The 17373-nt window shown below is 37.4% G+C and overlaps 1 protein-coding gene across 1 annotated transcript in view; it reads right to left on the bottom strand.

The window, feature by feature from the left end:
* MYO3A (myosin IIIA) overlaps nt 1-17373 on the bottom strand; it is a 269882-nt gene that overhangs the window by 134392 nt on the left and 118117 nt on the right. Inside the window, exons 13-17 of the mRNA XM_069086101.1 lie at nt 15769-15971; nt 9912-10010; nt 9708-9822; nt 4504-4630; nt 616-826 (exon numbers count right to left, since the gene is read on the bottom strand). Of these exons, the coding sequence (XP_068942202.1) occupies nt 616-826; nt 4504-4630; nt 9708-9822; nt 9912-10010; nt 15769-15971 (755 nt within the window). The remainder of the gene's footprint in view (nt 1-615; nt 827-4503; nt 4631-9707; nt 9823-9911; nt 10011-15768; nt 15972-17373) is intronic.

Below are 17373 nucleotides of genomic sequence, written 5' to 3'. Positions count from 1 at the left end.
TTTAAGTTAATAACTTTAATAAAGCTTAATACTATGCTAAGACTTTTGAGGTATCCTGTATACATACACACTGATATATAAATAAATAGAATATGGATACATTTATGCATACACCTATAAATATATATATATATGTACACACACATATCTAAACATACATATGCTTCTCTACACATACGTCTATTTATGAACCTACACACACAAATGTTATTTCCCCTAATAGGATGTAAGCTCCTTGCAGTTTTTTATTTTTTTTGTCTTTGGGCTCCTATCACTTAGAACAATGCCTCACATATAGTAGGTGCTTAATAAATGCTTAATTAATTGATTGACCTGATTTTGTAGAGGAAGTTTTCCCTTATACCAGTGAAATTACATGTTGATTTAAAAAAAATCATTGGTGAAATTATAGATTTTTTCAAAGCATCGTGGTAATTTAAAGGGGAATATTACTATGGGAAGTAGCGGACTTACTGAGCCGTACATTTGAGAATGAAACAGGACTATTTAGAAACAGCTGCTGAAATTCAGTTTCACGGGGACTAAATAAAAAGAAAGCGGACGCACAGCTCTGCGTAGGTTGTGAGTGAGGTGGATTTTCTGCAGCCCTTTTACCTTTGTGATGCATCATGCTTCAGCAAACTGTTAATGCGATTGACGATCCAGCTGAAGAGGCGGCCGTAGAGGGTCTTGGCCGTGGCGTCTCTGACGTCAGTAGCCTTTTCCAGGGTATTAGGACGAATAATTGTTTCTCCTCGAGTCACCACACAGTGGGAGGTGAGCGCTTCTTGTAGCTCGTCTGCCTGGATGAAAAGCAAAGCAGCGGCTGAAAAATAAACAAATGCTCTGTTATGAGAAATGATAGCAACGGGGAATCATAACAATAACAGTTGACACGTCTAGCTCTTTATTGCTGACTAAGTGTTTTCCTCACCATAACCCTGTGAGACAGGTGGTCCAGGCACCATTTTACCCATTTTACAGGTAGGGAAAGTGAGGCTGAGGGAGGTTACGGGACTCGCTCAAAATCCCATACCTAAAGTAGCAGTGCTGGGTTTTGAACTTACTTCAAAGGCAATGCTGTTTTTACTTCATCAAAACTCGGGGGTAGTAGGGTGAATGGGTCTTTCCTCCCTCAGGAATAACAACTACAAAAACACCACTCCCACCACATACTACCACAACTACTGTCACCCCTCAATTTGCATAGCTTTTTGCTCCTTACAACACTCTAAAGAAGGTAGTCCAAATCTTAAAATTCCTATTTTATAGATGAAGAAATGGAGACTTTATGATTACAGTTACTAAGTATCTGAGGCAGAAAGTGAATACAAGATTATTGACTTGTAGTCCTACAGCAATAAAAAGCATTTTAGTTTATCTTCTTCTAAATACAAGATACAGCATAACATAATGAAATCTAAATACACGAAGACAGTATGTGCACAGATGATTTCTATTTCTAAGAAATTTCTAACTTTTATTGATTGATTTGGCTTTTACATCACGTTTCCAAATATGTTCCTCTCTTCCCCCTCTCCTGTAAGCCATCCCTTATAAAAAAAAATTAAAAAGAGGGGAAAAAAGTAGGTCAGCAATACTAACCAATATATAAATCATGTCTGATAGTATATGCATACAATCCTTCCCACCCAAAGCCCTCCAGACTGAGATAATTTTAAGGTACATGCCTAACTTTGCTTGGTCATTAGTCTCTCTTCATTCATAAACATCTTAGTGAGTTTTGTTCTTACAGTCTTGTCTATACTGGCCAAATGGGGAGTTTATTTATACAAAATCAAAACAAGCCCTAAAGTGCAGCATTTCATCAACCAGATGGCTGCTTTTCTCTGAACAATGCCAAGCAACTGAATTCTGACTGATTTTTTCACTGAAGTGACAAAAATGACCAGCTATTTTGTTGTCATGGAGACACAGCTGTATGTGGTTGGTGTCTTCCAACCTTAGCTTTCCTTTTTTTAAAAATGGGAAAATCTACAGGGATTTTACAACCAGTATTTGTGTTTTAAAAAAAAAAACAATATATGTATATATTTTTCAACACAATAGATTGCTATGGTTTCTGGACCTCAGAGATTAAATAGGTTAGGATAGAAAAGAAGATAGTATGTGCGTGTATTCACACATATACATATATGTGTATGTATGTTTATATGCATATTATTTCAGATATGCTTTGTGGTATATCAAGCAACCCATAACACACAATTATCTTAACATTTACATTTCAAACTATAGAGTATTTTCTAGCTACATATTTCAATTGTCTTTTTCTGCAGAATTGCTATATCTTGAATAAATATCAAAATGTTACAGGACACTTGAAATTAATAGCAATTAAACTCAATGAACCAAAATAATAGGAATTTTAAAAAATATGAATATAATTAAAATACCTTTTCATGACTAGCATCAAATTGGTAGAGTTAACATTAAGAATAGTTGTTAGAATGTTTTAAAATTTTTCTTAGTTTACTTTAAGCATTTAAGACAAAAGAATTCTGGTTATTTGGGTAAATTTGTCAAACCCCTTCTTGGTGGTTTTTTTATATTAAATTAATGCATATTTTAGGGGGGCAAGAGAGTATTCACTTTTATTGGTTCCTTCTCATTGTTATTTAACTATATCAATATTGTTATCGATTGTTAGACTATATTCCCTCCCCTTCCTTCTATATCTAGCTAGGAATGATTTATATATGTGAAATATAGTTGGTTTTGGTACATAATATACCAGTATGTACTACTCAGGATACATCTCTTAGAACTTTATTCTACTGAGTGTTTGCAATTTATCTTAGTTCTCATGGTATTATATAATTGGAAATATCTTTTCATTTGTTTCTCAAATGTTGGGCAAGATATATCTTGGTGACTAAGAGAGTCCTTTAGGATTTTTAAAGACATTAGTAGAAGTTTGCTATAAGACCTTCAGGTATGTTCTCATTACCACATACCAACCACAGAGCCAACTTAGTTGTTCTAGTCTGAGAGAGTCCTATAATTTCTGGGGAACCTGAGAATAACGTTATAGGGCAAGGCACCTCTCGACAATCACCTTTCTGGAGGTGATACCCTGACAGATGAATTCCTCTGGGCATAGCCTTCTTTGAACTTTCATAAAGTCAGGAAAACTGGTTTTGAGGCAAATATACAAACTAGGTTTGTATTATTTTGGGGTTGGGGAGGGTACAGGTAAACTTAGACATGCATTTCCTACCCATTGCTTTTGGGTAGAAAATTATGTATAATCCAGCAATTTCGGGTATGTTTTCTTCCTATGGTTTCACTTTTTAGTTTTGCAATATTTTTGCATAATAAACTCAGTGTAGAGTTATGGAAAGTACAGTAGATTTGAAGTCAAGCATTCTACTTTTAATACTTCTGAAACCTGAGCAGGCTACAACCTCCAAGATCCTGCTTCCTCATCTGTAAAATAAAGGAGTTAGACTAGATCAGGGGTTCTTTAAGACTTTTTGTGTCAGGTATCCCTTTAGAAGTCTTGTGAAAGCTAAGACCATCTCTTATCAGAACAATATTTTCTTGCCTACATTCATAATAGAAGGAAATGTTAAAATTTAAAGATTGGTGGACATAAAAAGTTCACAGACCCCCTGAAATCTATCCCTTGACATTAGCTTAAGAACCTTTAGATTCAATGATCGTCCCTTTCAAGTGAATCTATATTTTGATTTATGACCTAGAGGCTAAACCTATCTTAAAAATGTTAACTCTTCCATAGTATGACCTTTGGGTTGCAATGTTCAATTTCATGGTAGATGGCTGCTGAGGTATCTTCTAACACTCTAATTCTGTGAAATATTGGATTTAGAGCTGGAAAGAATCTTAGAGAAAGCCTAGCCCAAACTAATTGTTCCCTCTAAGGAAGTTGCTGTTGTTGAGTTCATTTGTGTCTGACTCATTATGACTCCATTTGGGGTTTTCTTGGCAAAGGTCCTGGAGTGGTTTGCCGTGTCCTTCTTTAGATAAAGAAGCTAATGGGGGTGGCTAGGTGGTACAGTGAATAGAGCACTGGCCCTGAAGTCAGGAGGACCTGAGTTCAAATCCAGCCTCAGAGCTTAACACTTACTAGCCATATGACCTTGGGCAAGTCACTTAACCCCAATTGCCCTGCCTTCCCCCTACAAAAAAAAAATGCTGAAGGCCAGAGAAATGTAGTGATTTGCCAAAGGTCACATTGACATTAGTTAAACCAGGATTCCACCTCAGCTATGCTGACTCTGAATTTTTGCCCCTATGCCCCAACTATCTACCAGCATTTTATTGGATAATCAGGTAATTTGTAGGCATAAAGATCGATTTTCTAAAAATGGACATTTTTTGTTTTTATGAATTGAATCTATTGTTTTAAGGTTTCTCTATGTAAATACAATTGCTAAAAATTACCATCATGTGACACATATGCTACAGTAAGATGTAGAAAAGAAAAACGTAATCATGAATGGAAGGCAATAAACTCACAGTTCTCAAGCGCTGCTGGGTTGGCAATGTTGCTTTTGTCAATCTGGTGCTCTGTTGCCACAGAAAAAAATTCAATATTACCCACATTTAAAATTGCAGCTAGAATGCTGTATACACTTCCAAGTTCCTGGGAGAAAAAAGAACAGAAGCATAGCTATCCATCAATCTCATTCATGTCTATATTTTAGGAAGGGAATGACTATAGGAAGAGCAGTTGCTGAACAGGAAAAGAAAAGGCATATACTCACATTGTTCCCCATGCTCCTCCCCTTCTCTTCAGGCCCTTAGAACCCTGAACTTCATCAAGGCTCTCAGTTCAAGGATTGTCACTTGAAATGCTGCTGCAGGAGACTCTGATTCTCCCAGTGTTTATCCCATCTCACACATGTATTACTTTGTGTGTGTGGTAGGTGTATTTGTTTTTACCTCTCTTTATATTCCCTCTGTACCCCACCTTCTAACCAGCCAAAACAGGAGCTTTTTTGTGTTTTGTTTGTTTGTCTCCTTAACATCTAGAATATAGCAGGTACTGTGGCGAACTTCACCTTCCCCCGACACAGGTGTCATCTATAGCAGCAATTACCCCAGCATACCCAGGGTGGCTGCCAACACAGGTTCTTAGATCTGCTTTTCTAAAGAAAAGCAACTCAAAATGAGTTAACAGTCTTGCTTTAATCAATCGAACATATCATTTACCTAGTTCAGGGGAAAAGGTCAGCACCCTGAACTTCAGAGTATACAGACAGGTTACAAGCAGAAATTACAAGAAGATAAAGAAACAAACAGATTAAGCAAGACAGGCCTCCAACTCTCCAACCATTACATCAATACCTAGTCAGTTACCAGAGAGGGAAGCATCAACATTTGGGTTTTTCAAAGCCAGAGGGGCTCTCAACAACTGCCCAGAGTCTCATCTGGTCAAATCACACAATGCTTCTCAAAGTAAGCAAAGCCTCACATCAGGGTTTATATAGCCTTCTGGCTCAGAGAATGTAACAAACCTCTTGACAAACCTGCCAATAACAAAGTATCTCCTGAAAAAGCCTCCTACCACAGGCTCCAGGCGCACTTAAGCCTATCAAAGGGCCTAGGGGCAGGGAAGATTTTACACAATATAATCTTAGAAAGATGGCAGCAACATAAATTTACATTCCCATTACATCATCATAAACTGGATGACCCAGGAGAAGCAGACCTCAGGAAACCCTCCCCTTCAATTTCCCTTCTCTTAATCCCTATTGTCCAGGACCAACCAAGAACTGAAAACTCCCTTTTGGCTGGAGGTTAACACTTTCCCCCTGCCATGAGGATCCTACTCTTACTTGAGGTATCTATTGTTGGTGCCTTCTCTCTGAGATTACTCCCCATTTACACCCTATATTTCTTTTCTTTTTTTTTTTTTGCCTTTTGGAGGGTAATTGGGGTTAAGTAATTTATCCAGGGTTACACAGTTTTTTTGTGTGGGTGTTAAGTGTCTGAGGCCAGGACTGAACTCGGGTCCTCCTGACTCTGGGACTGGTGCCTTATTCACTGTGCCACCTAGCCGCCCCAACCCTATATTCACATCTCATCTTCTCCCTTAGAATATATGCTCCTTAAGGGCAGGGACTGTATTTTTGCTTTTTTTTTATCCCTAGCACTTAGCATAGTAGCTATTTAAGAAATGCTTGTGGACTGACCTTCCTTTTCTCAACAGTCATTCATTGGAGACCATTTGTCCTGCCATTGTTCTCTAAGGCCCACCAGGAATAAACTATCTGCCTTGTGGCTTTGCCTTCTACAGCCAAAGGACCACTTGGCCATTCTTTCCATTTGCCCTGAAACTGAATCTTTTTCTATGTTTTGTCTTCTGTAATTAGAATGTGAGGTCCTTGAGAGAAGCAATTGTTTCAGTTTTCTACTTGTACCTCCAATTATCATAGTGCTTGGCACATAGTGTTTAAGGAATGCCTTTTAATTTAATCATATTAATAAATACATGTTGAATGAATGTCACCCTTGATATAGAAAGGGACTGTGGCTACTAGAGGAAGGATGTGAGGGTTTTCCTTTATAAAAAGTACATAAGTCAATTGCTTTATTATTTGATAGATGGCTCTATCTACAACAAACTAACAGTATAGGTTCTAATTTCTTCTCCATGAAACATTCCCACTGATGCTCCCTTGAGTTGCTTTTTGCCAAGGAAAGTTACATAATTGGGGAGGGAGGAAGAAAAAAAATGACCACTGTGTGAAGCTACAGGATGTGTGGTGTTAAGTATACAATAAATTATGATATGTTTCAATTACTTTTTTTTGACCATGAGTTTAATGAATCTGAAGAATCAGTTGTACATAGGACAATTTCTGACTACTTTCTAGAGTAGTCAGTTTTTATGCCTACTCCTACATCTCCCTCCTCTATAGAATTCCCATCATTTACTGTCTCCAGCACAGGGTGGGCCATAGTACCAACATTCCTGCTCAGTAGACCAAGTACCATGACATTAAAGTCTTGCAGTTCAGATCTCCATGCCCAGAAGAAGCTCAGGAATACCCATATCTCCTTCTTTCATGCAGATAACCATCTGTCCATTTCCTATCCTCGCTGCCCTTCCTGACCACAATTCTTATTTCTAGTAGTAAATCCCACAGAATTCTAAAGCTCTGGGACCTTCTTCCCATGAACACTGTCTCCCTTGCCTAAAAACATGATTATAAATTCCATTATGGGCTAAGGCAGTTCCTGCACACATTGCATTGTTATAGAAGGGCTGTGGCCTGCTTGAGGGGATAGGATGCTCACACAGATAAAATCATATTAGTCAATCATACTAAAAATATGGCCTCAAGGTGTGTAAAAGCACTCTGCATGCACCATCTCCTCTGCTCCTCACAACAACTCTCTGAAGTAAATGCTAAAGCTATTATTATTTCCATTTAACAAATGATGGAACTGAAGTTTAGAGGTGTTGAGTGACATCACACAATGTTCACAAGTAGCTGAGGTGGGGTTTGAACTCATGTCCTCCTGGTTCTATGTCCAATGTGCTATTGGACTATGGCAAACACCGACATAGAGTATGACGTTATTCTTTTATTTCCATTGTTTCAGCATTTAATTCAGTAAAGATCTCAAAGTTATTAGAAATGACTTTCTAAAGGTATACCAAGCCAAGCGGAAACTTTCAATATGAAAGCAACATGTGGGAAGACTAACTCCCAGTAGGCATGCTTATCAAATGATTTTTGAGTGCATAGTTCTATCAATAAATCCTGATTTATAAAAGTGACAAATCCCAGAAAAAAAACCAAATAGATGTGTTTTCTTTTACATCAGGTAGAATGTACACAGTAGCTGGCACAGGGATGAACTTTTCCTGCAGATGTTAAATGTGAATTTGGACCATCCTAAGAAAAATTACAGAAAATGAAATGAAATAGATCGAAAACTATGGTCCCATCTAGCCACAATGCAAGTGTCTTTTCATAATCTATTTGAATTCAGCAAACATTTAGTGAATGCCTAAGATATGCTAGGCACTGGGAATTAAAGACAAAAAAGAAAGAGTCTTACTCTTGGAGAGTTTACATTCTATGTTCACATTATTATGAAAGCAGAATAAAAATCAATAGTGCAAAACAATAAAATGATAGTACAAAATAATACCCCCAAATCTTTAGATTATTTGGATACTAATTATTTACATTCAATTTCCACAAAGGAAAAAAATTAAGTAAATTACAATTTTATAGAAGGGCTGTGGCCTGCTTGAGGGGATAGGATGCTCACACAGATAAAATCATATTAGGTGTTTGTAGGTGATTCATATTTGTCCTCCATCCTTTCTGTGTGTGCTCTACTACAATCATGAAAGTTCAATGTGACCTTATGACATATGTGCTTAATCCTTCTAGCATATTATATTCATTGTGAAAACCAATGCAATTATTTATTGTCAAAATCCATGAGGAAAAGCAACTCCCCATATTTGGGGGATCCCAGGAAGCCAGATGTTTAGTAAACTGTGAAGTCAAAGTGTAGAAACAGAGAATATGGAAATAAAATGGTAAGAATCCATGCGAGTGCTGAAATCTGCTAGGCAAAGTTAAAACCATTTTATTTGGCTAATACATAGGGAACCAGAATAGGGATGGAAATAAAGAATAAGGTCAGCTTATCATTTAAACCCTTTAGCTTACCCTCTTGAAAATAAAATAAGACAAGTGCAGGTCAAAATTAAAAGACTTCAAAGGAATCATTTAGTGTAATTTTAGTATAATAATAAGTCAGATTTATGTAACATTTTGCAGTTGACAAAGTTCATTCCTCACAATATCCCTTTGAAGCAGGTAATATACTCTAATTGCCATTTTGCAGATATGGAAACTGAGGAGTAGAGAGGTTAAATAACTTGTCCAGGGTCACACAGCAGTTTTAGATCTGGAAATTGAAGTATAGAGCTTAAACTCAGTTTTCTTTGAGTTAAAGCATGCTGCTTTATTTGTGCTGAGGCAGTTTCAGAGAAGCTTTGATTGTGTAAGTGAGGTTGACATTACCAGAAAACAATTTTAAAAATCTACAGACCTCTAAATGAATGGGATTGATATCTTCACTACACACATTTTGAATAACTTTATGGTGCATTTCTATCAATGACTGTTTATGGTATGCCCAGCTAATAAAACTTTCTAAGTTTATGGAAAGCCATAAACTGTTTTGTAAACCTAAGCTATTTTTATACATCGAGACACACAAAGGACTAAATTAAGTGTCTTATAAATTCTGTTTATGAGGGGTCCTCATTAACCCTTTATGGCTTCAAGGGTATCACTCAGGAAATAGAAATTAAAATTAGAATATTAGAATTAAAATTAAAATAGAAATTAAAACTCAATTGATTCCTCACCAATGATTTGGAGGAGGTCATGTGCCTATCTGTAAGTCTAATATATACTCAGTGAATAATTTTATCCCCTCACACAACCCTGGGAAATGTATGAAAATAATAAAATGCAGAGCAATCATGTAGAAATAGAAAAAAAAATAAAAGAAATCTGAATTAAATGATGATTACAGAGCAAATCTGTGACCACATGATTTAAATGTCATTATTAATCAATAAGCACTTATGATTTTCTGCCACTATATCGGTCCTGGTGTTATAAATGGTTTTATTTATTTCAGATCAAAAAAGAGGCTTGAATTTCATTAAAACTCACCTCCATTGTGAAACCTATCACTTTGAAACATTGCTCAATTAATTCAAATTGGGACTTATAGAAACTGTTGTTCAATAAGTCTTGCTGCATTCTGAGATGTTCATTTTGGAGGTACCTGAAAAGATGTATGAAGGAAAAGTTATGACTAAAAGTCACTGGAAAACAAAATTATTTCATAGCCCAAAGAGCAGTTCTCTATGTTACCTGGGAGGTTTATTTTCAGGCAATTTGTAATGGGCCAGTTTTTTCTTTTCAGCCAAACCCGCATAGATGTAATAAAAAATATGGAAATTTTTCTCTCCACTGAAACAATAAAAAAGATATGTTAGTGAAGTGGTAAGTAAGGTTAGATACTACTTGCTAAACTTGTTTTGCCAAATTTTTATTAAAAAGTCACGCCAACCTTCTCCCATGGGTCTTGGTAGTAGTGGTGCACTAGTCTTATTATTTAGAAAAATAACTTTTAACAACAACCTTAAGAAATATAACAAAGAAAATCATCAATGAAATCATGAGAAAAGGGAAAATATATATGCACTTTAACAAAATACGTCTTTTTTACTCTGTGCCCACTTTTGATCTCTTTTTTATCTGTCTTCTACTTATAAGATTTGTAGTTGTTTCTTATTGCCTCTGAGATAAAATACAAACTCCTCAACTCAGCATTAAAATCCCCCCTCCTTCCCTCCCTCCCTCCCTCCCTTCCTTCCTTCCTTCCTTCCTTCCTTCCTTCCTTCCTTCCTTCCTTCCTTCCTTCCTTCTTTATTTTTCCCTTCCTTTCTTAATTGTTTGTTTTTTTGTTACATCACTGGCACTTCTCAATAATCCACTCCTCCACCCCTGTCATCAATGTAACCTCCCCCTGTAATAAATAAATCAGCAAGAAAAACAAATAAATATATTTGACATATCTTGAAATGTATATCTTCTTCTGAACCCACAATCTAGCATGTCTCTGACAAAAAAGAAGAAAGGCATATTTTACTCATGGTCCTCTGCAACCATAATTGGATACCTCAGGCTTCCTTTTCAGCAATATTTCACATTGCTTCCCTTCAGCCAAATTAGCCAATCTGCTGATGCTCAAACTTCTCATTCCATTCCCAGTTTAGCTGTCTCTAGAAAGTCTATTCTACACACTTGGGATGCACTCTCTTCTCACTGCCATTTCTTAGCTTTCTTTAAGGTTCAACTCAGAAGACATCTCTGATTTGAGCCTTTTCTAGTTAGTTGTTATCACTCTTTTCCCTTTTCAAATGAACTTAAATTTATTTATTTGCATTGATCCTACATTGTCCCTACTATAATTTCAGATACTTGAGAGTAAGGATCATTTGTCATTTTGGCTTTGCATTCCCAGTACATAACAATTCATTGCATATAGTAGGTGCTTAATAAATGCTTGTTGAATTGAGCTGAATGTGTGAACTGATTCTGCTTTTTTTTGGTCTTACTTCCTACTTAGTGTTGTTTTATGTCTTTGTGTTAAGCAATTACACTTTGATATTGAAATAATGTTACATTACAATAACATACCACAGTTTATTCAATCATTCTAAAACCTTTGATAGGTGGTTTTCCATTTCTTCACTATTATACATAAGAACATCATGAGCATTTTTGATAGGTGATTTGAAAATGTTTTTTCCTTTCCTACATCTTCAGGATATGGTTCTAGTAGAAGGATTACTTGTCAAAAAGTCAGATTAATCCAATAACACATTGTATATTACCATATTTCTTTCAAAAAATGTCTACCCCAGGTAATAACTTAAATACTCACTTGGATAGAGAAAGCTATCTTACCCTGGAAGAAAGTAAAAAGTGATGGAATAATAGAAAAGGGAGAGGGGACTGATAAAAGCAAAGGTATATTGGTGAAGGCAGTGATTAGAAGTAAAAATACTTGTGAGGGGTATGGTGGTGGGTAAGAGACAAAGGGGGATAAACAAGTGAAAAATAGCATAGAGGGAAATACACAGTTGGTTATCATAGCTATAGATGTGAATGGGATGAACTCTCTCATAAAATGAAATAGGACATCAAAATGGATAAAAACCAGAATCCTACAATATATTGTTTACAAGAAATGCATTTGAAACAGAGAGAGAAACATAGGGTAAAGGTAAAGGACTAGAGTAGAATCTATTGTGCTTCAGCTGAAGCAAAGAAAGGAGGAGTAGCAATCATAATCTAAGACATAGCAAAAACAAAAATAGACCTAAATAAAAGAGATAAAGAAGGAATTTATAACTTGCTAAAAGATACCATAGACAATGAAATAATATCAATACTGAATATATATGCACCAAATTGTATAGCATCTATATTTCTGAAGGAGAAATTGAATGAGTTACAGGAGGAAATAGATAATAAAACTATATGAATGGGAGACCTCAACTTTCCCCTCTTATAACTAGATAAATATAATCAAAAAGTAAACAAGAAAGAAGTTAAGGAGGTGAATAAAATTCTGGTAAAGTTAGGTATGATAGATCTTTGGAGAAAACTGAATGGGAATAGAAAGTAATATACCTTTCTTTCTCAGCAGTACATGGCACCTACACAAAAAACTGACCATGTATTAGGACATTAAAAACCTCACAACCAAATGCAGAAAAGCAGAAATAGTAAGCACATCCTTTTTAGATCGTAATGCAACAAAATTACATTTGATATGATTATTTTAAAACACAACAACAAAGATTACTGAAAATAAAATGTAAAATTTCCCTGACCATATTCGTTTCCTCCATGAAATCCTTCCATGGACCCCAGGTTAAGAGCTAAAGTACTAAAAGAACACGAGGAGGGCATCCCTGGCTTGAATTAGATTCTGTCTGAAAGATTTATCTGAAGACATGGACAAGAGGAGCATGAGATAAGAAAGGTGGAAGAAGGTCATTTATTTATTTACTAAACAATTATGAAGCACTTACTACCACCTTTAGGCACTGTGTTGGCAATACTAAGACAGACATGGAATGGTTCCTGCCCTCAAGGCAGCTTACATTCTCTTGGTGGGACTCCAATACACATAAAAATACACACACACAGAAAGTGCAAAGTAATTCCACAAAAATAATAAGCATATTGCTTTAAAAACATTGCATTACATGGAGTAGAAGCAGGACCTCCACTGGGCTCTGGCTTCCACCTTCCCCAATCCATGTAAAAGGGGACTATAAACAAACTTTGGAGATGCAGAGCCCACAAAAATGAAACAGAGAAGCTAACTTCCCGCTGAGGACAGCCCTGCAGGCCAGCAGGAATCGGCCAGCACAACGCTCAGGGAGTTGAGCCCAGCCCCACGCCCAGGCTTTAGCCCCAGGGTGGGCCTGACCAGCAGCCAGCCAGAAAGGACTCCAGATCAGCAGCAGCTGTAGCAGGTTCCAGATTTATCAACACATAGATGCAAAGGACAAAGTGAGAGGTGAGTGCAATCTGGACTTTGGGACCCAGTAAGTGGGAGTGAGTGACTTTTGCCCATGGGGCAAGAAGCCACTGAGATGCCTGGCACAGCCAGCCAGCAACATGTAGCAGCTTCAGCTCCTGGCCTGCATAGTATAGGAGGACCAAGCACCAGTCTGAGGGGTAATTCCTCTTGATTTAACCTTCTTGGACCTGTATTGCAGTCTAGGGTAGAGGTCCTGGGGTGTGTGTCCAGCTTGCCAGAGCATGTGGAGACCCCAGAGAAGGCACCCATATAATACCTCTGGCAGCTGAGAAAATCCCAGTGTTTGGGACGAAAGCTCCCCTATCTGGTGGCAGAGTCCTACTGTGGCAAAAAGCCCAGGGGTCAAGTGACAGAGGGGAGATATGACCAGGCAAAGGAAACAAAGAAGACAGAAGATTCCAACATTAGACTCCTATTTTGGGGACAAAAAGGAGCAAAGCATGGAACAGGAGGAAGACAGTGAAGTCAGAACTCCTGTACCAAAAGCCTCAAAGGAAAATACGAGCTGGTTACAGGCCATAGAAGACCTTAAGAAGCAGATAAGAGAAGTGGAGGAAAAATTGGGAAGATAAATGAGAATGATGCAAGAAAATTACAAAATGAGAGTCAACAGCCTTACTGAGGAAAATCATACCTTAAAAAATAGACTAACTCAAATGGCAAAAGAGGCTCAAAAAGGCAATGAGGAGAAGAATGCCTTAAAAAGCCGAATTTGCCAGATGGAAAAAGAATCTCAAAAGCTCACTGAGGAGAATCATTGCTTCAGAATTAGACTGGAGCAAATAGAAGCTAATGACTTTATGAGAAATCAAGATGCTGTTAAACAGATCCAAACAAATGAAAGAATAGAAGGCAAGGTGAACTATCTCATGGGAAAAACCACTGACCTGGAAAAGAGATCCAGGAGAGATAATTTAAAAATTATTGGACTACCAGAAAGTCATGATCAAAGTAAGAACCTAGAAGTCATCCTCCAGGAAGTTCTCAAAGAAAACTGCCCTGATGTTTTAGAACCAGAGGGCAAAATAGAGGTTGAAAGAATCCACCAATCTCCTCCTGAAAAAGATCCCAAAAAGAAAACTCCTAGAAATATTATAGCCAGGTTCTGGAATTCCCAGATTAAGGAGAGAATATTACAAGCAGCCAGGAAGAAACAATTTGAATATTGTGGAAACACAATCAGGATAACCCAGGATCTGGAAGCTTCTACACTGAGGGATCGAAGGGCTTGGAATATGATATTCCGGAGGTCAAAGGATCTGGGATTAAAACCAAGAGTCACCTACCCAGAAAAACTGAGTATCATATTTCAGGGGAAAATATGGTCATTCAGTGGAATAGAGGACTTTCAAGCATTCTTGCTGAAAAAACCAGAGTTGAATAGAAAATTTGACATTCAGATACAAGAAGAGAAGGATGAGAAGGTAAACAGGGAAAAAGAAAACATAAGGAACTTATCAAAGTTGAATTATTAACATTCCTACATGGAAAAACAATAATTGTAACTTATGAAACTTTTCTCAATAGTTGAAGGGAATAGAAATCTATCTATCTATCTACCTATATCTATATATGAGGGTATATGGGCATATGAATACATATGTGAATGTGTGTATATATGTATACAGGTATACATAGATAGAGGGCACAGGACCAATTTAATAGGAAGAGATGATACTTAAAAGGTGAAATTAAGAGGTAAGAGAGGAATATAATGAGAGGAGATGGGGAGAGACAGATTGGGGTAAACTATCTGATATAGAAGAGGCAAGGGAAAATGGTTACAATGGAGGGGAAGAATAGGAAGGCAAAAGGGAATGGGTCAACCTTATTCCCATTGAATTTGGCTTGAGGAGGGAATGAAATACACACTAAATAGGTATCTCACCCTATAGGAGAGTAGGGGGGAAGGGGATGAGAGGGGGGATGAAGGCAGGCTGGGGGGGAGCGAAGTTGGAAGCACCCACTTTTGAAAAAGGAAGGGATCAAAGTAGAGAATAGAACAAGTGGGAGGTGGGATAGGAGGGAGGGAAATATAGTCAGTCTTTTACAATATATCTACTATGTTATTGTTTTGCATTAGCCACACATGTACAACCTATACTGAACTGCTTATATTCCCGGTAAGGGTGGGTGACAAGGGAGGAAGGGAATGAATCTGGAATTCAAAGTTTTAAAATCAAATACTCAAATATATATATTATATATATATACTATTATTAATACTATTTTACATGTAATTGGGAAATAAGATATACTGGCACTGGGACATAGAGATCCACTGGAAAAGTCGGAAGGGGTATGGGAGAAAATATAGGAGAGAGCAGATTGGAGGAGGGGATATCCTGTGGGACTGCTATTTTGGGGCAGTGGGTAGGGGAAAAATGGGGAGAAAATTTGTAACTCAAAATCTGGCAGAAATGAATGATGTAAATCAGAAGTTAATAAAGCATTTTAAAAATTAAAAAACATCTGGCAGAAATGAATGATGTAAATCCGAAGTTAATAAAGCATTTGAAAAAAAAAAACATTGCATTACAAACCCTGGAATAACATATTTGGTTATAGTTCCTCCAACTCTGAGGGTGTTTTTGATATACTTACACAGCTTGGTGGATAACTCGGGACTTCTCAAGTAAGTATTCTGAAATCTGAGCTCCTATCACCACACCAGTGGAGGTGAAATTCATTTCTAAATATTTTCCAAAACGGCTTGAATTATCATTAATAATAGTGCAGGCATTGCCAAAAGCTTCCACTAGATTGTTTACTTGGAGAATCTTCTCCTGTAGAGTTCTGTTATTAGCCTAGACAGGAAGTATAATGCACAAAGGAAGCTTTAATAATGTGGGCATATGTATGTATATATGTATATATACACACATACATATATATGCATCTATGTATAGATATAAGCATGTACAAACATACATTAAATCAATTTCCATTATCTGATAAGCAATTTTTAAAAAATTGTGTACTACAGCTTGGCAACTGTTCAACCAAAATGTGTAGTTAGCTGTAAAATGCACACACAGTGAAATATGGTACATTAGGCACACTGAGTCACTGGGATGCAATGGAAACAACACTACATTTGGAGTCAGAATGTTGTTGTTGAGTCATTTTAGTAGTGTCTGACTCTTCATGACCCCATTTGGGGTTTTCTTGGCAAAGATGCTGGAGTGGCTTGCCATTTCCTTCTCTAGCTCATTTTACAGATAAGGAAAGTGTAGCAAACAGGGTTAGGTGACTTGCCTAGAGTCACAAAGCTAGGAAGTGCCTGAGGCTGGGTTTGAACTCAGGTCTTGCTGACTCCAGACCCAGCACTCTATCCACTGTGCCATCTAACTGCCCATCAGAATATATGTTTAAATCTTGACCTCACAGAATTTTGGATTTGGAAGGGTCATCACCAGCCATGCACTCAACCCATACACCTAAAATAATTCCCACTAGCATGTAGCATATCTGACAAGTGGAAACCCAGGATCCTTTATTCATATTACCAGACAGAAAGCTATGTGATACTCAAAGGTATTTGACCTCTCCAGACTGCTTCTTCCTTATATAATGATGCAAATAATATTTGATCTGCCTTCCTCTTAGAATGATAGAAACAAAAAACTGAAAGAAATGTCCAAGAAAATCTAGTGCCTAAACAATAACCCTTGTTACACATTAGCCCCTCTTTCCCCCACATGGCCTTTGCTTAAAGACCTCCAGTGATTGGGGAACCATGACCTTCTCTGGCAGCTGTCTCTCATAATTCTCCACCTAATGATATCCCCCCTTGTACCAGTCAGGCTGATGGTGCAGTGGATAGATAGCTGACCTCAAAACAAGGAAACACCTAGCTCAAAGTCTGCCTCTGACATATCCTGGCTGGGGGACTTTGAGCAAGATATAAAACCACTCAGTGCTCCAGGAAACTCTGTCACTCAGTAAGTTTCAGAAAGGAGCAGGTCAGTATTGGTAGAAACTCTCCCTTACCTGGTAGCTCCTTTATAACAGCGAAATCACATGTTCAATTCCTACCTCTACAGTGTGTGTGTGAGAGAGAGAGAGACAGAAACAGAGACAGAGAGAGAGAGAGAGAGACAGAGAGACAGAGAGAGAGAGAGAGAGAGAGAGAGAGAGAGAGAGAGAGAGAGAGAGAGAGAGAGAGAGAGAGAGAGAGAGAGAGAGAGAGAGAGAGAGAGAGAGAGA

The sequence above is a fragment of the Petaurus breviceps genome, unplaced genomic scaffold (assembly GCF_028583685.1).
Source record: "Petaurus breviceps papuanus isolate PSGF00001 unplaced genomic scaffold, PetGlider_PUasm1.0 178, whole genome shotgun sequence".
Lineage (NCBI taxonomy): Eukaryota > Metazoa > Chordata > Mammalia > Diprotodontia > Petauridae > Petaurus > Petaurus breviceps.
This window is presented reverse-complemented; position numbering and strand designations above follow the sequence as displayed.